This window comes from Dryas octopetala, chromosome 8 (assembly GCF_963921425.1).
Source record: "Dryas octopetala chromosome 8, drDryOcto1.1, whole genome shotgun sequence".
In the NCBI taxonomy this organism is placed as follows: domain Eukaryota; kingdom Viridiplantae; phylum Streptophyta; class Magnoliopsida; order Rosales; family Rosaceae; genus Dryas; species Dryas octopetala.
In genome coordinates this window covers 17,876,292-17,902,719 of record NC_141373.1, presented here as the reverse complement: position 1 = coordinate 17,902,719, position 26,428 = coordinate 17,876,292, and the positions used below count along the sequence as shown (strand labels likewise).

Sequence of the window (26,428 nt, the reverse complement as noted above, 5' to 3'; positions counted from 1 at the left end):
CTATCCATGGCCGGACGGCCACACACTTGCTGGAGAAAGCTCTTGGCGTGAAGGGGAGGGAAATGAGAGAAAAGAGAACTCGGGGGGGGGGGGGGGTGTGTCACGCCCCACTTCCAGGCCTAGGGAAATTGAGCTCGTGGCAGCCAGCGTACTCCTCAATTAACATGAACTTGACCGTTACCCCCGACGGCTCAAACTCACATTAACTGAGAAGCACAAGCCTTAAGTTTACAATTCTACCCATATATATACTAAATAGGTAGGCAGAGTTAACTAGCGGAACGTCCACTAAATAGTGAGCTCGTCGGAAGGTGTGTTTCTAATTTTTTTTTTTTTAATATTAGGCCCGAGTTAATTATTCCCAATTACTTTAGGTAAGATTCAGGATCTAAGTAACTTGGTCGACCTAGGTCAGATAGCCAAATTACAAGTCAAGTAATCCGGGGTTAACCCGACACACCCCCGAGAATAGTCTTGCAATAGATAAACCTCAAGTAAGCCAAACATTTGTAACACTAATGAGCCAAAGACAAACAAAGGATAAGTACAAGAGTCTAAGACATTGGTCCGGTACTCACTCGCTCATGAGGGAACTGCTAGAACTCGAATATCCAATTGTCGTCGAAGTAGGCGGTGTCTTGTCATCAGATATCTCCACTAGTATCACCATAATTCCGAACCTGCAAAATCTATGTAGGGGTGAGCATCACCAAACCACCGGATCCTTTGCTCGGCTCACCCGACCCAAAAATGTGTCTACACAATCTCAAGTTTTATCTTACTTAACAAGCAAGTCGTTTAAAAACAACCATACCCAAACAGGGCTCTACACCATAAATCACAATTCGTACAAAAGCGTAATAAATCACGAGATAACATGCTATGTCAAGTTCATCATGTAAGGCATGTCATTTTGTACTTACATGGCAAAAATGTCAGAGATACATGCAATAAATATCTTATGCACGCGTACCTTTACCAATCCACAAAAGCACATATCACTACCTGTTAAATAACAGTGGACCACCATAGCCTATACCGCAGTACCATCACTACCCGGCCTACCCTCATGCCGCAAATTAGTGATAAGAACGGCCTTCACGACCCGTGGTACCTCCACGGTCACAAACCCAGTATACTACCAAATCAAATGTATCCACGCGGTCCGTACTATCCCAGTACGTTCTGACCGAACCTGGGAGCTGACCAGGGGGCCGACTGCTCACTGGGTTTTCCACTGTGGTTTAGGGAATCGAAACCCAAGGTCGCTCACGCAACCCCTCGTTCTAAGACTAGGTGTCCAAACATTGAATTCTCATTAGTTTCACAAATACTCAATGAGAATAATTATGATGCATGAATGCATAATCCACTAGCATCAACCTATGCCAAAATCAAGTCCATGTAGGAATGCACATGCTCAATATCAATTTCAGTGTTCAACGTATAACGACATTATCAACCCAAAACCATTACATAGTTAAGGGTTCTCATCAGTAGCCATTAATCATAGAAATGATACAAGGTTCTTCACATACTGAAATATAAGTCACACAAGTAGTTCAAAGGGGATTTATAAGCCTCGTTACCATTTTTAATTTAGTTAAATTATGAGGAATGATTCATTAATCAAGCTGGCCGGTTGCAGAGCAAATAAGGATAAATCACCTTTAATTTTTAGAGTGACTCTAATCCGATAATTCTATTTCTTTTAATCATCAAATAGCACATAATTTTCCCTAGGCGTTTAGGCCTTTAATCTAACCATTTATGAATCCTATAGTTTAACTAGAGTTTGCAAATAGCAATTAAGCAAGTACTAAGCCTGTAAGTTCCAGATTTCACAACAATTAACCACCATAGATGCAAGTGTTACAATTACAATGTACATACACAACCAATCATGCACAAGCACAAGCAAGACTCTCCAATTGTTAGTTTCTAGAAAATTAACTTGGGCAAGTCCCCCTACCTTCTCTAGTAGCTGCCCCCAAACTCCAAAGCTCTTCAGAAACTAACAAGGCCCCTGCAACAGTACACAAAACACACCAAGTCACAACCAAGTTCAAGAATAGGGTTTTACCGAGTTAACGCACTTTTTTGGCAAGTTAAGATTGTCCTGGACACCAAATGAATAATCCAAAGAGTGAAAACATTTAAATGAATGCTAGGTGGACTTTAAAACAAATTTATAATTATGTAAATAACTCAGGTGGTCAAATGGATGAGTTTTAAAAGGAAATAATTAGAAGGTAGCTGACTACCAGCAAATAGGATCACTGGAGCAGGGTGTAGTCTCGGATTTTAAAAAAAATAAGTAACAGTCCAAAAGTTTTGAAAATTGGTGGGATGATTTTAGACATGCAGAGGGTCACTCCCAAAAATTATCAAGTGGTTTGGAGTTGTGGATCAATACAGTTTTGCCAATCAATCCAGCCTATGATTTGGGAGCAATGCTCATCCTCCAAATTCAAAGGTGGAGTGACTAATGTCTTAAAACCTCAAACCGCATGATCTAATATAAGAAAACCAATCAAACAGGTATAACATCATCCCATCAACCTCATTTTAGGTTAAAACCACTAGAACATAAGAGAGACTCAAAAACTTAGACTAGTAAAAAGGAAATCGTTGCTGTCAGGTTTCAGAAATTCAGGGTCAGCTTAGAAAATTCATAACTAATTCGTCAGAGGTCCGATTGAGGTGTTCTTGGTCTCTAAATGACCGTTAGGATGTCTAGTTTATGCATACCAAAAATCAGGTCGAAATACTTTTTCAAACAGTACAGTTTTTAAAAATAGTAACTCGGGGTCAGGAATTACGAAAACCAGAAAAATAAGGTTTTTGACAGAAAACTCAAAACTCTTGACTCCTTTGCCAAACCAAGCAGACCAACACACCCAAAGCAACACCAAGACAGATTCACAAGGTTCACAAATAAGTTTAGAACTTCTTACCCCAAAGCACAGCTTGGTTTCACGAGACAGTACCCTCAAACCCGCATGCAAGTGCACCAAATCCCTTTTCTGATCTTGCATGTATCAAGGATTGTCACGCCCCGAAACCCAGGTACGTAACAGAGGCACCTATCTTGAGAATACCAGAGACTACAACAACCAATCCCCCGGTGTTATAATCCCAAATATCCACAAAATAGGTTAAGCTTTTTGGTTTAGTAAAAATGGGTTGGATCAGAGTGCTTGAGTTTGCAGCGGAAAGTTTATTCAGAAATAATTAATTCATAATTAAACCAACCCTCGGAGCTACTATTGTTTAGAGTAACTTCAAAGAAACTGTTTATATAGACTCGATAATTCAAAAGTAGACAACCCAAGGACTCAGTGCATATACAAGATATGACCAAGGGTATATAAAAATAGTAAAAGGACACCAAGGACCTGCCCAAGGAAATATACTGACTAAACAGGAACACAGGAGTTGACAAGCTCGAGACCGCACCACCACCCCCTTAATCGAGGCCGTCAAAGTCCACACGCGCAGCACCTGAGAGGGAGAAAAACAACAATGTAGGGGTGAGCATCACATACGTTCATTGCTCCCCCTCAGAGAACTCCCTGCTAGGTTTGAAAAATAGTTTGAGATAATTTAAAATCAAATGCACAACACAAACCAGTTGTCAAGCTTTGTAAAACGAGTAGCATGCTCATACAATTTTCAAAATACAGTTTTCCGAGCCCAAGTTCAGAATCATACCTGTTGACCAGCCGTTAGGGCTAACTACCCTCTCACAAAAGCATAACAAAGTCCTGCAGTCATTTGACTGGGACAGGGTAGCGAAAGTGGCCATTTCATGGTTATACCGCCTAGACTGGCCTCCCAAGAAGGACAATCGACCAGTCCGTCCGTACAACCCCTCATGAGGTTTTGGGGATCGAAACCCAGGGTCTACCGTAAGGGACCTTTCACTCTCAAGTCAAACACAATAACAATCTCACGAGAATATGCATAACAGTCATCATTCTCATCATCATAAAACCAAGCAGATATGCCAATCAAAAACATGCATCTTTATCATACAGTATTTATTATATAGTACATGCAAGAAATCCACTAGTCAGAGTGTGTTGTCCCCCTATCTAGCGTCCAAAGCTTTTGCCTGTTTTCGAGTACAAATCACAATTTGCCACGTCGCAACGATCTCTTTTAGGTAACTGGAGTTCCTAGTTTGACAACAACTGGTGTTAAAAACGGTCTTCACGTAAATCGATGACCTTGTCTGTTAAGACCAGGTATAATTCAGAGGTTTGGCACTAGCGTAACTGCTAGGCTTCTCTGAATTCTTAATCCGATATGACCTTGCACCCCGAGGCAAACAGTCATGTCAGACCGTGTGGTTTCTATATCTATTTTAATTTATTGTCGAGGAGGTTGATCAGATATGAACCTACAACGTGACCAGGTCAGTGCATGGGGAAACTGAGGGAGCTCTGTCTCAGTACCCAACGCCTGTATGCTCATGGACTGACCTTAGTCATCACGTTATTTAGTTACCACTGATATGGCCTCAATATTTATTAAGTTCATTTGATAACAACAGTTAAACGGCGTTTCGTCTATAACCACAACTTAAATAACTGCAGATTAAATAAGCTGGGTTAAGGGTATACCTGTTGAAGACTTCCCACGAGCAGAGTCTCGGTACTACTAGACTTGCTAAGTAATAAGATTAAAATAGCCTAATTAACAAGAGATTAATTTAACAAAATTTTAGCAGAAATTCGACGGGGATCAAGAAATTACCTATGGAGCTCAGAAATGATTTTTTTAAAACTTCACCAAAACATAGCCTTCACATTACTAGAATTGAAGAGCTCGTCGCCACGATCGCGTAGGTGAAATCAGATCGTCGATCGGAGCTCCAGAACTCAAGATAAACTCAAAACAAGATTGAAGAAAAGAGAGAAAGGAGGAGAGAGGAGAGAGAAGCTCTCTCTTGGGAAGCGTGCGGCTGAAATGTGAGGGATGAGCTGGGGGGTGCGCTGCTATTTATAGGGAGAGTGAGTGAGTCAACTCGGTTGACTCATCCGAGTTGACTGGGTTGACTCAAGTCAACCGTCACAAAATGGGCCAATGAGGAAGTGACACGTGGCATGTGCACTAACACTTGGCTGCACATGCAGCCATCAGATCTTGCTGTCATGCAGCGATGGACGGCCCAGATCGTGCCACGTGGCGCGATCTGGTGATTTCCTATTTTATTTTTCTTTTTTATATATTCCCCAACTTCAAAAATTAATTAAAAATAGCTCGGGACTCAGAAAAATATCCCGAAAAATACTACGGACTCGTATCGACTAGTACTAATTAACTATGAGGTCAAATTACCAATTTACCCTTTAGAAAAATTTCGAAAATTTCAAGCTCCACAAACTAAGAAAATTTAGGAAATTCATAAAATAATCTCCCGGACTCGGAATAATACGAGACTTGCACCGTTGGGTTCGTGAGTAAAAGTACTACCTTTTAAAGTTCTAACTTGGGTCAAAACCCTAGTCAAAATTGGTCAAACAAATTAAAGCTCAAGGTGAAAAAAAAAATAGATTTTCTAACAAATAAATTCTATAAAATTTTTTTGAAAATACGGAAAAATCACAAAATAAATTTGAAAATTTCCGGGTCTCACAAGGATGAAACCCTTAACAGCCTATCAGTCTAAACAAGTAAAAAGAGAAACTTGACTCACAAATAAGGGTAGGAACTTACCAAGAAAAACAGACCTACTCTCGGATCGCACATACATTCACAAAATACAACACATATTAGTGATCAGCTTGAGAATGACCAAGTTCTGGGCTTGATCAACAAAATGAAAGGTTTTTGGGAACGAAGTCAGAAATGAAAAGAGGATTGAGAAATCCAAACCTTCCTCAACCAGTTGCTGCGCGCTCTCCTTGAGTGTAACAAAAGTCCAGCAGCCCCAAAACACAAATGAAGGTATCAAAGTTAGTTCAAGGCCTTGGTGAAATTTCTAACTTCAGAGAAAGAATCTGAAGGGCTATTGAAACGTAAGGAGGTAACATGCAAAAGGAAAAACTACCCAAAATCAGTCATCACCTCTTCTATTCATGTAACTCAGAGACGATGGCCTTCGACTTTTCTTTCTCGGCTTAAAAAGTTCCTCACCCAGTGAACTCGAGAATGCTGTCTAAGGTTTGGTTCTGTGGTTACAAGACTGTTTGGCTACAGAGGAAATGGAAAGAGAGAAAAATGCAGAGAGAGAAGAGTACACAGACAAAAAGGAAAAGAGGAAGGTGAAAGGGTTGCGTACATGAGTTTACAAATGATGGCTGGTTGGGTTTCCAAAACTAACAGCCATCAGAATTTAAATAACGTGTTTGTGGCTGTCTTAGAGGCTAGGTGGGCTGCTGATTGGGTTTTGGGCCTAGGCTAACCATCTTTAATTAAAGAGCCCAGCTGGTTTTAATTTTTCATGCCAAAGGAAATTAGTTGGGCTTGGATTTATGTACTAGGGTCCAAAATAAATAATTAGGTTTAAGGGAAAAATTAAATGGGCTTCCTAAGAAATGGGAAGCCGGCCCCTCTTACCACGTGTCACGCCCTTAAGTTCGGGTCTAAGAGTTCGAGTGTGAAATTACTACATTGTCCCTCCAAGGTTACTACCATTAATCCTTGTCTCACTAGCAAGGCACGAGCAACAAAATAAAATAAAAAGAAATTAACAGTAACAAGGACAAGGGTAGTTCCAACTATAAGCAAAAGTACTACGAGTCACGTTTACAACTGAAATAGAAATGGTGGTTTGACCTACAAGTCAACCATGGTCAAGTAATACCGCGAAAAAAAAATTCGCTCCAAATATTTTTTTTTTTTTTCGGGTATCACAGGAGGTGTGTCTGCGCGTTAGTGAGGAGAGAGAGAAGTCAGAATTTTTTAAAAAATTAAATGCATCTTTCTAGAGCAATCTCTAGAATGCCAACAAGTCTAAAGTGCCCTCAGACTTTGTTCGTTCGTAACTTTTAAACCGTAACTCCGATTTACATCGCGTCTATTCGCTCGTGAACTCGAGACCTTCCCAATAAGCCCAAACTCGAAATCAAAAGTCAATCTTTGGGTCCAACTAATTTAAAAATAAAATTTAAAACTTAATCTAAAATCTTTTATTTCTCAAATAAATTTCTAAAATATTTAAAATACTTTTCAAAATAAATCTTGAAAAATACAGGATCTCACAATTTAAAACGAATCATTTTAAACCCAATAAACTTTAAATAACGTTAAATTAATTTCGGTGGAAACGTTAAATAAATTCTCAAAAACTTCCAAAGTAATTTAGTAAAAAATTTTAAGGGGGCACAACTGAACTTCCTTTAAAGCCTTTTAAAAACTAAAGTTAAGTAAAAATTTAAATTTATAGTGAAATTTAGATCGGATCATTACAAAACTTTTTTTTTTTTTTTGAATAAACTTGGAGTTTGAGATTATGTCAACTAGCTCTAAGTCTTCCATCAGGCCAAAAAAAAAGGCAACAAAGATGAAGATATACTCAAGATAATGGGTTTGCTGACGTGGTCAGCAACCCTACTCAGCTGATAACAATAAACACGTGTCAGGAGCTGCAGCAGTGCAGCTTCCTAGTACGCTCCAAGCAACTAGGAACACCATTGACATACTCTAATCTAACAGAGGTAGAATTGTCATTTCACTACCCAACAGGCTTCAATCATGACAGCGTGCTAATGTTATAATCTTTTCCACATGCACAAACCAACCCAAATCCTGAGAAATTCCACAAAATCAACGGTCCAGACCAATAAGTCTATTGCGTCCACACCATAATGGGGTACAATGAGAAGCACTAGGAAAATCTTATAAGTAAAAGCTAAAAAGTACGGGATATCGTAAGCGGTGGATGCTATACTACGCGGAGCTCAAACAAGGGGGTTTTGGTTCGTGCCTCGCCCACTAAATACGCCACTGCCCGTTAGCTGGCTAACGGAAACACAGGGAGTTGATCTGAAACGGAAAAGTCAACCGTCAAGGACATAATGGTACTTTCGGTTCGGTTCAAGTGGGTGAAATTAAATAAATTAAGACAAAAAAGATAAATTAAATAATGTGGGTTAAGTTAATAAAGCTATTAGTTCGTGAACTGGATTGAATAAAGAGTTGAAGTCCGGGTCAGAGAGAGAGAGAGAGAGAGGGAGAGAGCAGAAGATGGTGAGCTGGTTCTGATCTTATGGTATCTGTGGTGTTTAGATCGCAGTACTGAGTCTCGTCAGTTTCAAATTCCTGGACTTTCCTTTTTCTGTTTGTTTCTGGGGAAGAATTTGCAGGCCCACCTGGTTTCGTTTCTCTGATTGTTGGTTGTCAAGGTTTGTTTTCTGGGTTCTTACTTTTCTGTTCCAAAAGGGTCTTAGAAAGTCCGGTAACTCCGATTCTTGAAACATTTTATGGGTTTTCTTTAGTTGGAATGTAAATCCTCTATGGATATTATCTGAATTTTAGATCGTTTTTCCTGCAAGGGTTTTGAAGCTCCACATTTTGAAGTGTGTTCCACACTAATTTTGCATAATTTCATGGATTTTAGTCTTTGGTTCATTTTTTTTTGTGCAAGAATTTTTTGGGTTTTTTTAGTAAATACGGATATCACGATTTATTTATTTCTTCTTATGTGACTTTGTTTCATCTATTTTTTATTATTAGCGATTGGAAAAAAAATAATAATAATGTTGTTGTGGTTTTTACCTTAACTGTTTTTGTGGACTAAATTTATTACTTTTTTCCGCATTTCTAAAATTGCAGTATTTATATTTACAGGAATTCTACCAGAAGGCTTTGATCGTTGCAAGTTGTTCACTGATCTCTGAGAACCTTACTCGTGAAGCAATGTTCTCAGACAGTCTTTTGGAAATGTAATTTAGTTTGGTCCCTTTCTCTCTCCTTCACTTATTAAACAGACTCTAAAAGTTTTAAGGATTTGAGCAGTTAAATTGGTAGGCCAAGATGAGTTTACAACTTATTTTTTATTCAGATTGGAGTTATCTTGTGGGTTCATAATTTATGCTGTCTATATTTGGAATAGGTTTCTTTAAAAAAAAAAAAAAAAAAATTGGAATAGGGTTTACTATTTCTTTCTTTCTTTAAAAATATTTTAGATTTCATTTTCTATGTGGGTTTTCTTTTCTAAGGTTTTCATCTGGATCAGACTGAGCCAAACAGAAATTTGGGTTTGAATTAATTGTAGTGTGCGTTGTACAAGATCAGCTTTAAAACCCGCCAAAAGATGTATCTGATTAAAGTCTGGTACTTTAGGCTGCTTTAAGTCCATGTGTGAGACTGAGACTTTCTTTAATGAGAATCTCTCTTTTTTGCTTTGTGCTTTTCTCAATCATTCTTCTTCCTTTTTTCTTTCTTGGTTTTTAAGCATTGTAGCAGTAATTTTGAATCAAGTTTGGTTGATTTTGCAGCTGAACCCGCTCTTAATAGTTTTCTGGTCATCCTAACTTAAAAGGGGAATATTGTTTATGCTTCTGTATTGAAGATATATATAACATCTGGGGCTATTGGCACACCATAGTAAATGTCGTTTCGCAGTATAGTTCGTGATGTAAGGGATGGGTTTGGAAGCTTATCAAGACGGAGTTTTGAGGTAAGACTGCCTGGCCATCACAGGGGGAAATCACATGGCTCAGTCCATGAGCTGCATGACCAACCTCTGGTAATCCAGAACAGCCGTTGGGCTAGCCTTCCACCTGAACTACTGCGTGATGTAATCAAAAGATTGGAGGCTAGTGAGAGTACATGGCCTGCTCGCAAGCATGTTGTCGCTTGTGCTGCTGTATGCAGGTCATGGAGGGAAATGTGCAAAGAAATTGTCAAGAGTCCTGAATTCTCTGGGAAGATTACCTTCCCAGTCTCCCTAAAGCAGGTGAGAGCATCATGGGGTATTGACTTGCTTATGAGATACACTTAGTGAAAAAGAAAAATGCCTAAATGTTTATCTCTTAATATCAGTACCTGTTTTTTCTGTTTTAAGTTATTTGTATCAGTATATATGTACTTAGATTCTTTCTTAAAAAAGGATAGTTTTGATAGCTGGGTAGCTGACACATTGTTGAAATCACTGTCTTTTACAGCCAGGATCTCGGGATAATATGATCCAGTGCTTTATCAAGAGGGACAAATCTAATTTAACTTACCACCTTTTCCTTTGCCTTAGCCCTGGTAAAGTTCTCTCTAGACTAGAATTTTATCGAGTTCAATGTGACATTTCATGTTCTGTGATTGTTTGGGATTTTAAATATATTTATGATCAAATTACTACAAAATCCTTTTCAAAGTATCAACTTACAAGAAAATATGTTGTGTAATATTATTGTGAATAGCTGCTCATGCATTGTACTGAGTCTACTGTCCTAATAAAACAGTTTCACAAAGGTCATGGATATTAAATTTTGTGCTTTATGCCAAAACTAAGAGTTTCTTTTCTAGTTAATTGGTACTTAAATAACTCTTACCTTTGATGAGTATACCTCATGTTTATCAGAATCTGGCATGAATCCTGTGGATCCTAATTTGCAAATAATACTAATCACTCTGTTGTATTCGTTGTGATTTCTCACTCCCTATTTAAACCAATTTTATATATGCAATGCCCATATGGAACATTATTGGAACTTTCTATCATTAAGAGCATCCTTCTGGCAGTGCATGCTTAATCTAGGCACTAGCAAAGTTTTGTTTAGGACTGGTCTCTTTTATGTGACATCTAGTGCCATCTCTGCTTTTGATTTTCTTTTCCCATGTTCTAGCATATGCATAATCTTCTTGGTGTTATTAGACACTGAATGCTTATTTTTTAAACTAATAATTGTGCTAATTTATCTCTTGCTTTTTAAAACTGACATTCCATTTTTGGAATGATTGATAGTAGAGTGCAGGGTTGTGCGGAATTGTAGAATTCTAGCTTTAATGGATTTAACTTGATCCAATATCTTAAAATATCTGTTTAGCAAACTGATTATTGTTCATATTGGACAATCATTGGACCCCAAAAACTTAAGTTGTTAGGAAATGGACTGACTAACAATGTATGTCAAGCTGACACTCTTCCTCACAGAAAGTCTCATCATGTCGTCCTGCACCTACATGTAGAGAGAGGCAAATAAATATAGACATAGAGAAACATATAGGTGCAACCCCACCTTACAACTTTTAAATAAACAAAGAAGTAGGAAATGAAGATTGGAGGTTTCAAAATCAGGACCTAAGCTCCAATACCACGTGAGATAACTACTTGACCTCAAAATCTTAAGCTGTTACAAACTGCACCAACAGTGTATGTAAAGCTAACAATATATCTTGTGGATACTGCCTGATGTACCCATTTTGTAGGCCAGCGGAGTCGACTTGATATCTTTCTTGAGTTCTCCATAGATGCCAAACAACTCATTGTTGAACTATGTCAACTTAATATCAACCATCTCTTCTCATGCTGTGTATTTTCATTTCTATCTTCTTGCAACTCATTTACTTGTGCATTCAGCCCCTACTTGCTGATGTCTAGTGCATCTATGTCCTCAATGCCCACCACAGTGGGATAGACCTGACTTGAGAAGTGCTTATTTGGTTTTGTGACTGTGTCAGCCATACTGTCCTGTATTGGGACCTGTGGTTAATTTTTGCTGTTTACAATTCAATGTGTTTGCTCATATAATTGCAACTTGCAAGTGATTTACTAGGAATATTTTATCAGCCATCTCTGCTCGCATTTAGCTTAATGCTAAGGTGGTAGCATTTCTTTTTACCTTTTTAGTTACAAAAAGAGAAGGGTTCCCAATTTTGTAGTATTTACATTAATTGCCACAAGTGGCACAAACTAATTAAAATAAAGTTATATAATAAAGGGGTTGTATAGTAATAACTGGACCTTGAACTTTATGGAACATTTCTTGTAGTAAATTTTTTTTTTTTCACTTTTCAGCAAACATTTTTCCTTGTGATTGCTTTACTGCTGGTGATTCTATTTTACGGTGTCATGTTGATCAATGCCATGCCTTTGCAGCTTTGCTTGTTGAAAATGGGAAATTTCTTCTGTCTGCTAAGCGAACGCGGAGAACGACCTGCACAGAGTATGTGATCTCCATGGATGCGGATAACATATCAAGATCAAGCAACACTTACATTGGGAAACTGAGGTGGGTTTTGTTCCACTTTCTTAAGCTGTTCTATTCTGTGCTGAAATTCATCTATCAGCAACTCCAGAAAAGACAACAATGTATGCAACTTAAGAGCTTAAAAAATGTGCCATTCTTTGAAACTTTGGTATGAAACTGTAGCTGCAAAATTGGCCATATTTTAAATTTATTGCGCACAAATGAGGGATCTAGATTCTAGACTAAATTAATTTTACCTTTTCTGGAATAGTATAGTAGATATATGTAATCTTTGCTATTTCAGCTGAACCATCTTTGTCTGCCACTTTGCATGCTGTCCAAAGTTGGTGCTCCTAAGTTCTCATAGATGCATTGATATTTTGATGATTTTTTTTAATTTTTTTTTGATGTATTGCTTCTATATTGCATTAATTGTTGGAACATTTATTTATTACTTATCTAGTAGACAAGTTTCTTGACTTTTTGGCAGTCCATGCTGATCAATTTATTGATGCACAATATATTGATCAAGTTGTTATAAGATATTATTCCCCTATGATTTTGGTTATTGAGGGGCCCAAAAATAGTTTCCATCTGGTTTTTTCTTTATACTAATTTTGTATCTTTCATTTTTTTTCTTTCTTTTAGGTCTAATTTTCTAGGCACCAAATTCATTATTTATGATACCCAGCCTCCATACAACAGTGCTCAGCTTTCCCCACCCAGCCGAAGCCGTAGGTTTTACTCTAAAAAGGTTTCTCCCAAGGTCCCTACTGGAAGCTACAATATCGCCCAGGTGACATACGAATTAAATGTGCTTGGCACTAGGGGGCCACGCAGGATGCACTGCACCATGCATTCAATCCCTGTCTCATCCCTGGAGCCTGGTGGCAGTGTCCCTGGCCAGCCTGAGCTTCTCCAACGCTCCCTTGAAGACTCATTCCGGAGCATTTCCTTTTCAAAATCAATTGATAATTCAACTGAGTTTAGCAGTTCTCGATTCTCTGATATTGCCGGGTCTCGTTATGAAGATGAGGGAAAGGAGAGACCATTGATTCTTCGGAACAAGGCACCAAGATGGCATGAACAGTTGCAGTGTTGGTGCCTAAACTTCCGTGGAAGGGTAACAGTTGCTTCTGTCAAAAACTTTCAGCTGATAGCTGCAACACAGTCCGCTGCTGGTGCACCAACACCTTCACAACCACCACAGCCAACCCAATCTGACCACGACAAGATCATACTTCAGTTTGGTAAAGTTGGCAAGGATATGTTTACTATGGATTACCGGTATCCGTTGTCTGCATTTCAGGCCTTTGCTATCTGCTTGAGCAGCTTTGACACCAAATTAGCATGTGAATAGAGATTATGACAACAAATAGAAAGTGTAGTCTGTGCCATCTTTTCTAGGCTTTTACTATAGATTGTGGTTGTTGTATGAAGTCACGGTTACAACTCATAGTAGACTGAAAGTGCAGAACGAGAACAGTGCACACTGGAGGAGCGTCCCTACCTCGTTTTTTTAATTGTTTTATTTCGAATTTGTCTCCCTTTTGTCAAGACTTTTGCTCTATTTTATGCATTGAAATGAACAGTCCAGACTTGGTAGACTCACGCTGGGATGAGGGGATGAGATGAGAGATTATTATGCCGAAAGGGATCCAGATGAGAGATATTATTGGTTCTGTCATACCAATTTCACTGAGATTGATAATGTGCCAAGCATAAGATCTCTAAATACAGTTATTAAGATTTATATATATATATATATATATATAAGGTATGAGTAAATTTTTCAAACTTAGAAACAATTTTTATAAGTAAGGATGTTAATGGAGGAATTATCCTGTATAATCGATATATTGATACATGGTATAATCAGTCTGTGTTATAATATGAGTGAATGTTATTAATATTATATTTTATTAATATAAATACATTTTTAATAATACTCTTACATATCGGATTGGTTATATTACGTGGCAGTATATCGGTTATACCTTATAATTTTTTATGTTAATGATAATGAAAAAAAAAAGGAAAGAGCACATTGTATAGATGTAAATAACGTAGTCTGCAAAGTGAGGACTGTAGCTTCAATGGTTTGTGAGCATTTATCTAACATTAAAGTAGGAGCGGGTCCTCTCTGATTCACTCTCTTTTAATTTTGACAATTTATATTTAGAGATAATTGTCATTCTGCTTTTCAGATTATTGTACTTGTATCAATTTTCTCCACAGACTTCTAATTTAAAAAATTAAAGTACTTAACTTTTTAATTTTGTCAATTAAACTACAACGGACTATTAAACCCTATAAGGCAAAAAAAATTGAATTTTTCTTCTTTAATCCCATTATCTCTTAGTGGTTGGGACACAAAAAAAAACTCAAGACATAATTATGAATAAGGGATTAATGCTATTTTACTCCCCAGACTATTATACATGTATCAGTTTGCTTTCCAAACTTCTAATTTGAAAAATTAAGGACCCTGACTTTTTCAATTTCGCCAATTGAGGTTATTCCGTCAATTTACACATTTTTCATCCAAATCTTTGAGGGCAAATGGTCTCTTCCATTTAGATCTTACATTATTCAAAGATTTAGATGGAAAATGTGTAAATTGACGGAAAAACCTCAATTGACAAAATTGAAAAAGTCAGAGTCCTTAATTTCTAAATTAAAAATTTAGGGAGTAAACTGATACAAAAGTAATAGTCTAAGGAGCAAAATTGTATTAATCCCTTATGAATAAAGGTAGAGTGTTCATTTTTGAATCCCTTCTTTGATTCAAGATCCAAGATGCACACACCTTGGGTACCTTCATTCCTCTTCTTGATGAACTCAAATGCTCTCCTTGGTGTGTTTCTCATATTCTTGGTATGGTTCTTCAAGAATGGTTTTTAAGCTCCCCAAATGTAAAGCCTTTAAAGTGTATCAGCACAATAGGCTCCAATAAAAGCTTAATTATTATCGTGCCACCTAAAGTATTACATGAATCTCACTTTACCACCTGCGACTTCTTCGGTGGGTCTTTGCGGATTCTGGCCGACTTCGACCACCATTAGCCTTTATCCAGGTTTCAAAATCGAACCCCTCTTCATCCTTTGCCATTACATATTTCGAAGCATTGATTTCTAATTTATGAGTTTTAGCAGTATGGATTTATTATTATTTGTCTTGTGTTGTAAAATTTTATTTACTCGTAAATATACGAGTCTAGTAGTATATTAACGAGGTCGAACCTCAAGGAGTGATGAAAAACAATATACTAAGCTTAAACTTAAGTTAATTTAAAGCTCACCTAGTTTGAAAATTTTGTTGGTTTGTGAGGCAACTTAAAATAAAATACAACTAAATTAAAAAGCAAATAAAGTAAATGAAAAGAGAATAAGGTAAATAAAGGTGCAAGAATTGAAATATTAAATCTAGAAAGGAAAATAACAACTTTTTGGTTTTAGAAACTAACCAATGGTATAAGAACCAAGGTTAGGGTTCCACACCACTTATGAATATATTAAATGAGATTTTTAGTAATTTTCTCAAAAAGGAGGGCACTCAAGAGTCACTTGATGCCCTCTTACAAAGATAAATATGAATTAAGCACAAAAATTGAAGATTTATATGGTAGATCTTGATTTTTCTTAGAAAGTACAAATTTTAAGCAACTCAAGTGAACTAAAACTAAGGAACAACTAGAGTTCAAAAAGTTTGTGTTTAAAACAATTAACCATAAAGCTAAAATGTGGAAAGAAGATCTAACAACCCATAATATATGACATTATGGGTGAAAGAGGATCTCTTTCTCATTTTAATATCAAAATCTAGAACTTGTAGAATCTTAAACAAGGGAAAATTTAACATAAAGATCTCACTTAATAATGTTCATGGTGGTGCTTCCCCCTTACCAAGGTAAGGGGGTTTAGTGACCACCCATGAGTTTATATCTTAGATAAAAATAAAGAGAGAGGTAAATGAGCATGAAATTTAAAGAACAATAAAATAAATAACACTACTAACAATAAAGTAAAGAACTACATAAAATAAAAGGCATAAAATAAATAGAGGATTAGAGAAGAGAGAAGAGAGAAGAGTGACATAATATTAAAATTTCATTAATTAAAATGCAAGAAAATTACATCCTATTCTCTCTCAAACATCATAGCCAAATGACTTGAGAGAGAAATCCTAGGAGAATACTAGAAAAGGCAGCAAATTAAATTCTAGGGTAAAAGATATGGTAAAGGGGCTGAATGCTTCCTTATATAGGCAAAGCTTAGGGCTAGAAATGAGGAAAATATCAGCCCAAAGAGCTGGAGCAAGGCTGAAAATATCTCGGATTTCTACCACATGTCGCGCAACTACAGGCTGGGAGGAACAACTGTAACGCAATGACAGTAAGAGAGAGAAGTGCTGAGATGCGAAAGCAGCTGGAGAAGTCTGGAAGGTGGGACATGTGTCGCCTGCTGGTTGGTTGAAAGAAGATTAATCAAATGCAATTCTGCTGGGCGGAAGGAAAAGAGAGTCGGCTTGCGGCTACCATGTACAAACTAGCCACCATCTGGCATAGTGATATGTGCAAGTGAGTAGTGTTTTGGTTTGTTGTGGTTTGATTGACAAAGGAATGCAAATTTTGAAAATTTAAAGACAAGGCAAGCTTAACTACAAATTAAAGTTTGATGATAATATGAGATTTGAGGTTGTTAGGGGGTTCACTCTAACCTTTCCATGTAACAACGACACATTAAGTGATTATGTCAAATTAGATGTATTATATTCCCTTCTAATCATCAACTAAGGTAAATTAGGGCACATCCACATTCATGTTAGCAACTACTTCAATCAAGGTGATAGCTAATTGACAGGACCGCCCCCGGATTCCACCCTGAAATTCGAAGAGGTCCTGTGAGATCCAAAATCAAGGAAAATCTTACCAAAAATTCGGCAAAACCTTCCCTGAAATTAGATTAATCCAAAAATTTATAAACTTGTAAATAACACTTCTAAAATTCAACAGTCACCTCTACCGCAAACAACAGGGAGTTTCAGACTCAACAAATAAAAAAAATAATATATTCGTAGGATCCAAATGCGGTTATCAAAGCTACTAATACAACAAGTTTCATACTAAAGCTAAAAGATATAATAAGTTGGACATGTCGCCTACAATGTCCGATAGAGGTGTCAAACGGGTTAGGTCGAGCCAACCAGAGCACGACACGGCACGGCACGATTAAATGGGCCGGGCCAGACCGAAGTTTTTAGCCCATCGGGCACGGCACGAGCACGACACGGGCCCATCACGGCACGAGCACATGCACGAAATGAGCCCGAATTAGGCACGACTATTTTAACATTGTTTTTTCCATTTTTAAAGAACTTTTTATAAAAAATATTCAATTTTCATAAAAAATAATATAATATTTAATTATAAATAAGAAAAAATATTATAAGATCACCTTAAAAATAAAAATAAAAAAAGTCTGTGGGCCGGCCCCTTTAAAGCACGGCACGAGCACGAGCACAAATGGCCCGCGGGCCGTGCTGGGCTTAGGTCTTAACTATATGAGTTGGCCTGAGCACGGCACGAAAGCACGATGAACTCAACTTAAACGGACCGGGCCGAGTCGGGCCGGCCTGTTTGACACCTCTAATGTAAGAGGAATGAGAATAGAAAAATTATGCCTCGACGTATATGGCTCGACCTCCACCACCGCTACTACCTGGGAGAAAATTTTCAAACAAAATATAGAGGAAAAACATGAGATAAATTCAATGAATAGACGAGTTGAGAAAACGAAACATAGAATTTAATTATTCTTTTAGAAGTTTTAAAATAAAAATCTCTAAAACCTCACAATCGTTCTTTGCAATCCCCCAGTTTTAAAACTATTTCGCAATCTGTTCTAAAACGTCATAAAACCATTTAACATAAGATACATGAATAAAACCGATATACAGTCATTCATTGAGAACTTTCTAAATAGAAGTATCATGCAAAACTAGAAGTCCAAGAATCAAGATAAAGCATAAAAAAACTTATCGTTTAACTTTTGTAATAGAATTCCTTCGAAGAATAATGAAAATACACCATACTCGTACCCGTACTGTAGACAGTGTCCTGGCCACAATCCCGCGCACGGGCAGGCTCAAATCCTGGCCACAATCTCGTACGGAGAGGTCACTCCGCACGAGCAGGCTGTTATTCTGGACACAATCCTGTGCTTTTTTTTTACACAGGCAGACTTGTCCATTCAGTACTTGTATTTACACAGCAGTTTTTAAATACTCTTTAAATCTCTACTAACTTTGAGATAAATGGTTAAACATTTTTCAATTCCTTCCAAAACTCTCCTTAACAAATCTAACTCTGTTAAAGTATGCATTCTCAAATCACAACATCTCACATCCCAAAAATAAATAATCATTACGATAATCATACCAGATATAATAAATCCTCCCATAAACAAATTAAATTTGAAACATGCCATTTCCAATCAAGGTACTTTCCACAAGAATACACATATAAAACATGTTGAAACAATTCTTGATCGTAAAATTTATGAAATTCAAGATAAGAGGAAATCAACGAGTATAAATGATTATTTGAGAGAAATTTCGGATTTAAAACTCAAGATAGGTTCAACTTAAATCAAAGGGATTGAAATCACATAGCAAAACATAAATTATTAAAATCAAGGTCCACTCACAAATTGGGAAATTTAGTTTCGATTCTCCACCGGATCGTCACGAGCCACGGTCACCTCGCCTAATAAAAAGCAAAAGTATACAATTAGTCTCATGTCAACAACCAATAAAGTGTGTGTGCGTACAAGGAACCCGACGTCCTAGCTACTTCACGTTCTTCCCTATGGTTATAAATCGCCTCTTTAAAACTATGACACTCTAAAACCTATTCCAAAAACATCCTCGGCTCAGCCCACGACACCCAAGATTTCAAACTAGACCAAAATCTCGAAATGAACCCTGCACGTGGCTCACCTAAAACAAGAAAATCATTTGAGGATAGCTTCGTTATCTAAAAAGTGTCCAATTTCGATCTCAAATAAACTGTGGTCCACCCGAACAGTCTCCATCTACCAAAATCGACAACCAACTTAGTAAAGGTATTCAAATTGATGCTAGATAATCAACATGACAGCGGGGTAGTCAGAACCACCGCTGTCGCCGCTCAAAGTGGTGACACCACCATCGAATTCCACAATTTCTCCAAATTCCACAACCTTTTCGATCTTCAATTGGGGTTTCAAATGGATGAATATTGTCCAAAAATTATCTAAGAATAATCCTCAAACCCAAATTTTTAGGCAAACCTGAAATGGCTTGTAAACCTCTAAAAATCAAGTTCCTCAATACCCAAAAACTATCAATTTCTCCAATTTGCTTCAAATTTCCAAAACTAGTCATAAATTAAGGATTCCTAGGGGTGAAAAATGTCCAAACACGTCCAAGAACACCTCCCAAAACTGAAATTTAAAGGGACCCCAAAATGGGTCTTAAACCCCAATTTTCCAAAATCACAAATACTCAAAATTGACAAGTAATACCATATGGGTTTGGAAGCCCATGAAAAGAGGAAGAAAACCCACCTATCGATTTCGTGATCGGAGCTCGGTGGTGGCTGGAATCGGCAAGAAAGGTCGGTGGCATCACTCCCCTTCCTCGCGTCAATTTGCTGCACGTGGCGGCCGGTCCGCAACGGGGAGGGGTGGGTTGAGTCGGCGGCGGTTTAAGGAGCACACCGGTGGTCGCCGTTCGTCGAGGGAAGGCCAAAGCAAGAAGCTCCGGTGTGTAGCAGTGGCTGCGCGCACTGCGCACATATTGCACTGCGAGAGAGAGAGAGAGAGAGAGAGAGAGAGAGAGAGAGAGAGAGAGAGAGAGAGAGAGAGAGAGAGAGAGAGAGAGAGAGAGAGAGAGGGCTAAGGCGGTGGCGTCGCCGCCTCTTGGCCAGACGACGAGGGAGGAAGGGCGAAGAAAGAGAGATAGAGCGCTCCGGGAGGGATGGTGCGTCGGGGAGAGAGAACGGGAGGGAGAGTGAGTCATGAGAGAGGAGAGAGAAAAGTGAGTTTTAAAAAAAAAAACTGATTTTTTTTTTTGGGTTTTAAAAATCGTTAAATGAAATTTTACGAAATTGCCCCTCACTTCAAAAGCCAGTAACTCTCAAACTGTAATTCTGATTTACGCATGTTTCGTGTCTACGAACTCGTGGACTTGAGACCTTTCCAACAAGCCCAAATTGAGATCGAAAACTAATTAAATATGATAGTCAACATTTGGGTCAAACTTTTATAAATTACAAAATTTAAAATGTTTAAAAAGAATAATCCAATTTCCGTCAAATTCATTTTTTTTGGTGAAAACATAAAACAGGCTCAACATCTTATAATCCAATTTATAAATTTGAACTTCCCACCATCTCAACATCTTATACGCTTCTAAATAAAATTCTAAAATTCAAATAAGTTTCTTATAAAAATAATTAAAGTCTAGAAATTCCCAAAGTAATTTAGAAAATTTTTCCGAGGTCCCACAAACTAACTTCCTTTAAAGCCTTGTAAAGTCAAAGTTAAATAAAAATAAAAAATAAAAAAAATAAAAATTTTAAATTTCCAGTGAAATTTGGGTCGGGTCGTTACACTAACTACCTAAGATTCATGTCATAGCAAACCCTAGGTGCATAAAATTCTACAAATTAAAGTTTGATGATGATATGAGATTTGGGGTTGTTAGGGGGTTCACCCTAACCTTTTTATGTAACAACAACACATTAAGTGATTATGTCAAATTAGATTTATTAAATTCTCTACTAATCTCCAACCATGGTAAATTAGGGCACATCCACATTCATGTTATCAACTACCCCAATTAAGGTGATAGCCAACCCTAAGATTCATGCCATAGCAAACCCTAGGTGCATAAAGTTCTAAGGATGAAAAATCCAAGCAATTAAAACAATTCAACCAAGGTGCTTTTAAATTACCACACTCTTATGCAACATGCTTTAGAAACTAAAGGTCACAAATCTCCAATTTTTACGTAACAACATTTCTCATATGCACAAATGGTGAATTCACACATACAAGTCATGATCATTAAAATAGCATAAAAGTATATATATATCCAAAAAGACATTTATATCACAAAATACAAAGTCATTACATGGTTAGGCTAGGGTTACATCCCTAGCCCCAAATGATCAGGAGACTACTCCATAGCTATTAAAAGTACAAACAAAATCACAATAAGAAACATAGATAAAAGTAAGAGGAAATAGAAAAGCACAAGATGGTGAAACCAAACCTCCAATGTCGTTTCACTCCTCCAAGGATGCTTAAGATGGCTTCATGGCTCCAATGCTTCAAGCTCCACTATTCTATGGTGATAGAGGTGATTTTTGGCTATGGTGGATGGAAGATGTATTGTAATGATGTTTGGCTTCTAGGAGAGGAAGAGATGATAGAGGAAAGATGGAGAAAAGAAAATAATGGAGATGATGGAAAGAAGAGAAGAAAGGGTTTGGTTTGGTGAAGGGAGAAGGCTAGGGTTTGTGTGTTGAGAGATTAGTGAAGTTGGAGAGAATGGGAGAGGTAAGTTCGAAATTTTTGAGAGAGAGTGTCTATGTGATATATGGTGATGAGTTTGATGTGGCTAGGAAAATGAAATGAAGTGATAAGGTTAGGTGAGTTAAAAAAAAAATGAAAATATTCTATTTTATCTTCCTAGGTTTGATCCTTGATGGTTGTGGAGATAAGTAGATGCCCAATTTGCCTCATTTAGAGCCTTCACAATGTTGGAATCAAAATTTGCTTAGAATGGCTAGACCAAGAGCATGAAGGAAAACATGTGATAGCTTTTACCCAAAATGGAAAGATACCTTTTTGACCATTTATACTTTGCTGATAGGATTTCTGAGCACAATTTGGAGGGCTTAACCAACCCATAATTTTACATTTCATATATCAATGGAAAGCTCTGGATGTATTCTTTCTAACCATATATCATATGCCTCAATCCAAGCTTCGGCCAAAAAGTTATGCCCCACATAATGTTGCTGACTCAGTCCTCCTCGGGTGCAGTTCTGAGCTAACTTTAAAATTTAAAATGAACACCTTACAAGTCTTCAAATGTCACGAAATTTAACCTGAAATAATTTCAAGATGTTAACTTCCAGCTACAATTGGATTCATGTCAAAATCTATTAAGGAGAAGAAATTGTGCAATTTCTCATTTTATTGCTTGGAAGCTAAAAACACAAAACTAAATAAAATTTAAATTTTTATTCAAATGAACTCATAAAAATTAAGTAAGAGGAATATAAAAAGATGTGAATTCATGAACATATCAAATATCCCCAAATTTACTTAGGTTTTGCTCGTCCTTGAGCAAACAAAACACACAATAAATAAAAACACAAGATAAGACTATGAATTTCATAAGCACAAAATATTTCCTAGATTTTGCTCTAGTGCTAATAACAAGGCATAAAACATATGCTTGAGTGAGTGTGTACATTATAGTCCATATGTCAATTCAATGCATTCAATCCAGACAAAAGTATATTACTCTTCGAAGTGAATTGTCGCTATGTCAAAATCCAAAAGGTGACCCACAAACTACTATCTCGAAGTTATAGTGATGGTGCGCCTTGTAACTCGTTAGGTAAAACAACTAAAAGTTTTATCACTCTACCAAAAGAGTAGGTCTTACGAATAGGTAACGAGGGAGCATTTCCATGTACATCCAATAAAATTCACGGGGAGATATCAAGATCGTTATCAGCGCATGATCGTGTACTGTACTGTCTCCTTTATTTTACTTAACTTATAAATCCTCAACTTGTGTGTCCAGTAACTGTAGCCCATATAATTAACCCTTTGTCTTGATCAAAAAAAATTCGAATTCTAGCCCAAGCTGTCTCATTTCCTCGCTAATGCCTCTGTTGATCACATGTTAGGGTGATTTGTCTAAGTCTTGCCACGCTTCCGCTGCCCACTCTGATTGACTTTGTAAGCTCTAAAAAAAATCTAATATTATTCAAGATAGAATCCGATGAAAATCTTGAGCATCGTGATTTCATTCATCGAGAAATCATTAACCTTTAGTCGTGAAAGTTTAGTGGGTCACTATAAATTTTCGGGTTCACTCTTAACTTAATTCACCCCTTCATATGCTACTGACGAACAATGTACTTCTTCCCTCTTTTTCTTTTATCAATACTACTTGCATTCATTATCTTAGGGCTGTCACTTCCTAGATGCTTACTACCTCCTAATTTCTCTTATCGTTCTTCATCTAAGGTCGTGTCACCCTGTTCAGTTTCCTTAATTCTCCTCCATGAACTTCCAAAACAAAATCAAACCATAAAAGTACTCTTAATCATTCTTATAATATACTTAATCCAATCCATAAACATGAAATAAAATTAACCAAGTGCCACCATATAATAACATTAATCGCAACTTTCCCTCCACATTTAATTTCAAAAATTTGTCTCAGTTTTACTCCACACTTCGCTTGATATTGGTTTACCCAAAACATCATTTTGATCACAAGTGAAATTTTCCGTTAAGAGTTTATAACCTTCCATAACATATATGAACTTCTATACTATCACTATCTCAAACATACACGATACAAAGAATTTAAATCCATCAACTTCCCTTATGTTTAACTATGTTACTTCCTCACTATTTAAACTCACTAGAGTGAATCAATAAATATTCAACAACGTTATTCTCCAAAAGATTCAACCTAGCTAATTGCTCAAATCAAGTTCAAAGCGTCGTGTCAAAACTTTTTAAAAAGCGCTTTTAATGAGTACGATCAACCAACTTTTCTAAGGTTGAAAGTCAAGGTAGTTTCCACTATCTCAATTCCTCATGTATTAATTATCGAAAAGTCGTCACAAGTATGAGCCAAGATTGAAATAGGCATACCGCAAATGTAACACTCACGTTAATTAAACAAACTATCCTCCCCAAAACTCACCACAAACTTTTCTGAGGTCAGCCACGTCGAGGAGGCATATCCATCTTTTAAGAGAATAAACGTTTCTGAACACTAGGGGATGCACACTAAGTGTAGAGTCCACAGGAATTCAAACCTAATGCTCTGATACCAAGTTGACAGGACCGTCCCCAGATTCCACGCTGGAACCCGGATTGATCTTGTAGAGTCCAACACCAACTGGGTGTTAGGCCCACTAATCTCCACTGTGATCCAAAATTTGTATCTGAATTTAAATAAAGCATAACTAAATAGAATTTTTGCAACATCAAATACATAAAAACAAATAAGACAAGAATATTATGCCAACAATGTTGACAGACGAATGGTATGGAAAACTGAAGCCTCGACGTGGTTCGATTTGACCTCAGCGATCTCTAAAACCTGGGGGGAAACGTAAAAAAAATAAAACATGAGAATAATCTCTGTGAGTGGACAAAAATGAACTTTAAAACACGACCCTTGAAAACCATTTATAAAACTGCTCTTTTACTTTGAACTCATTTCTTTAAAGATCCCCCAGTTTTAAAACTATTTTTCAAATCCATTTTTAAATCCCCTCAAAGCTGTAAATCAAACTCTGAAGAACAAATAACACTCTCAAACTGTAAAACTATTAAAATGTCTGAAATAAAACACAATGCCTTACTGAAACTGTCATTTAAAATATTTACTGATGTAAAATCATTTCTCAAAAATATTCCACAACAGAAACCTCACGCCACACTAGTACCCGAGGAAAAACTGGTCATACATGCACACAGAGCTAATAATGTTAGTCATACACCGTCGAGTGATCTTTAGGCAAGTGATGAGTAAATATATAATGCTGGTTGTACACCGCCGACTAGGTAAGTGCAGAACAAATGTATAATAATGGTCATACACCGTCGATTAGGCAAGTGCAGAGCAAATATATAATATTGGTCATACACCGTCGACTAGGCAAGTGCAGAACAAATGTTGGTCATACACCACCGAGTCAAATACTCATCCAAATAAAAACTGAAAATATAATTTCTTCAATAAATCTGCTTAAATTAAATCATTCTCAAATCGTGAAAGCTGTTCGATCAGAATCTTTTCCCAAGAAATAGAAATTTTAATCATAAACAACTTAGAATAATACCCAAAAACCTTTCTCATAAACCTTTCTTATGAAAATCATGCAATGCGACCAAAATCTCAAAATCTCATTTCCTTAACTCATATCAAAACAATTGACAGGACCGCCCCCGGATTCCACTCTGAAACCCGGAGAGGTCCTGCGGGAATCCAAAATCAAGGAAAATCCTACCGAAAATTCGGCAGAACCTCCCCTGAAAATGGACTAACCCAGAAATTCCAAAACCTGTTTAAAAAGCACTTCTATCCTAAACAATATAGAATATAGATTAAAAAATATATAGGGTTTAGTGTACAGATTATAGAGTATAAATAATATATAATTTTATTTATTTATTATAATAATTTTATTTAAAAATATTTGTCTCCAGCGTGCATTATATTTATCTTATATCACATGAAACCTACTATATAATTTGAGTTTTTCAATATTTTTTATCAATTTAGTAGATAATATATTAAATAAACACATGGTAAAGTTTCATTCAAAATTTTCGTATTTTGATAGCAATTTTCGTCTAATTTTTGTCAAAATTTAAAATTTTTTGAAATTTTCATCAAAATTTCTATTGAAATTTCTATCGAAATTTTCTCGAAACCCGAAATTTTATTCCTCGTTTAAAATAAACAAAGTTAAATAAAAATTTAAGTCAGATTGTTACATTGCATGTGTAGTACGTTCTTGTCTATATATGAAGTATGCATTTGTTTTCTAATGTTTTTGGTTGTTGTTGTTGTCTTCTTTTCGGTTTTCTATTGTTGTTGCTTGGTCCATGACTCCATGTGTAAGGCCTTCCACTATGGTAAAGCCATTTTTTGTGACCCAAAACCCATTTTGGGTCACAAATAGTGCTGTGACCCAATTCTCCCATTTATGGTGCTGTGACCCATTTTGGGTCACAGTGTTTTATACATATTTAAAATATGTCTAATATTGATTAAGTGATATTTAATTGATAATTTTAAATTTAAAGTATAATAAAAATGATTCTAGTGATCTTATTTTAATGAGATCTTTAAAATAAGGTCAATATTGAATATATTTAAAATAAGAAAATTTCATAAATTAGACAACATAAGCCTTACAACATCGGGACTTCAACAACCACAAACAAGAAAAACAACACGATGATTTAAAGGAA

At 36.7% G+C, this 26,428-nt stretch overlaps 1 protein-coding gene across 3 annotated transcripts; it reads left to right on the top strand.

The window, feature by feature from the left end:
• Positions 1 to 8,148: 8,148 nt before the first annotated feature.
• Positions 8,149 to 13,887, top strand: LOC147277723 (tubby-like F-box protein 8). Of its 3 annotated transcripts, none has more exons than XM_086254529.1 (6): positions 8,149 to 8,354; positions 8,800 to 8,894; positions 9,450 to 9,910; positions 10,119 to 10,206; positions 12,047 to 12,179; positions 12,786 to 13,887. In XM_086254529.1, exons 3-6 carry the CDS (start codon positions 9,563 to 9,565, stop codon positions 13,495 to 13,497), a joined length of 1,281 nt encoding a protein of 426 aa, XP_086110655.1. In that variant the 5' UTR covers positions 8,149 to 8,354; positions 8,800 to 8,894; positions 9,450 to 9,562; the 3' UTR covers positions 13,498 to 13,887. The 3 variants fall into 3 exon arrangements, with proteins under 3 accessions (XP_086110655.1, XP_086110656.1, XP_086110657.1); XM_086254530.1 differs by having other exon boundaries at positions 8,800 to 8,975; XM_086254531.1 differs by lacking the exon at positions 8,800 to 8,894.
• Positions 13,888 to 26,428: the final 12,541 nt, after the last annotated feature.

Coding starts and splice junctions, on each gene's coding strand:
- LOC147277723 (XM_086254531.1), top strand. CDS start 9,563: ATGTCGTTTCGCAGTATAGTTCGTGATGTAAGGGATGGGTTTGGAAGC. Junction 10,207..12,046: donor TTTCCTTTGCCTTAGCCCTG/GTAAAGTTCTCT, acceptor ATGCCTTTGCAG/CTTTGCTTGTTGAAAATGGG. Junction 12,180..12,785: donor ACTTACATTGGGAAACTGAG/GTGGGTTTTGTT, acceptor TCTTTCTTTTAG/GTCTAATTTTCTAGGCACCA.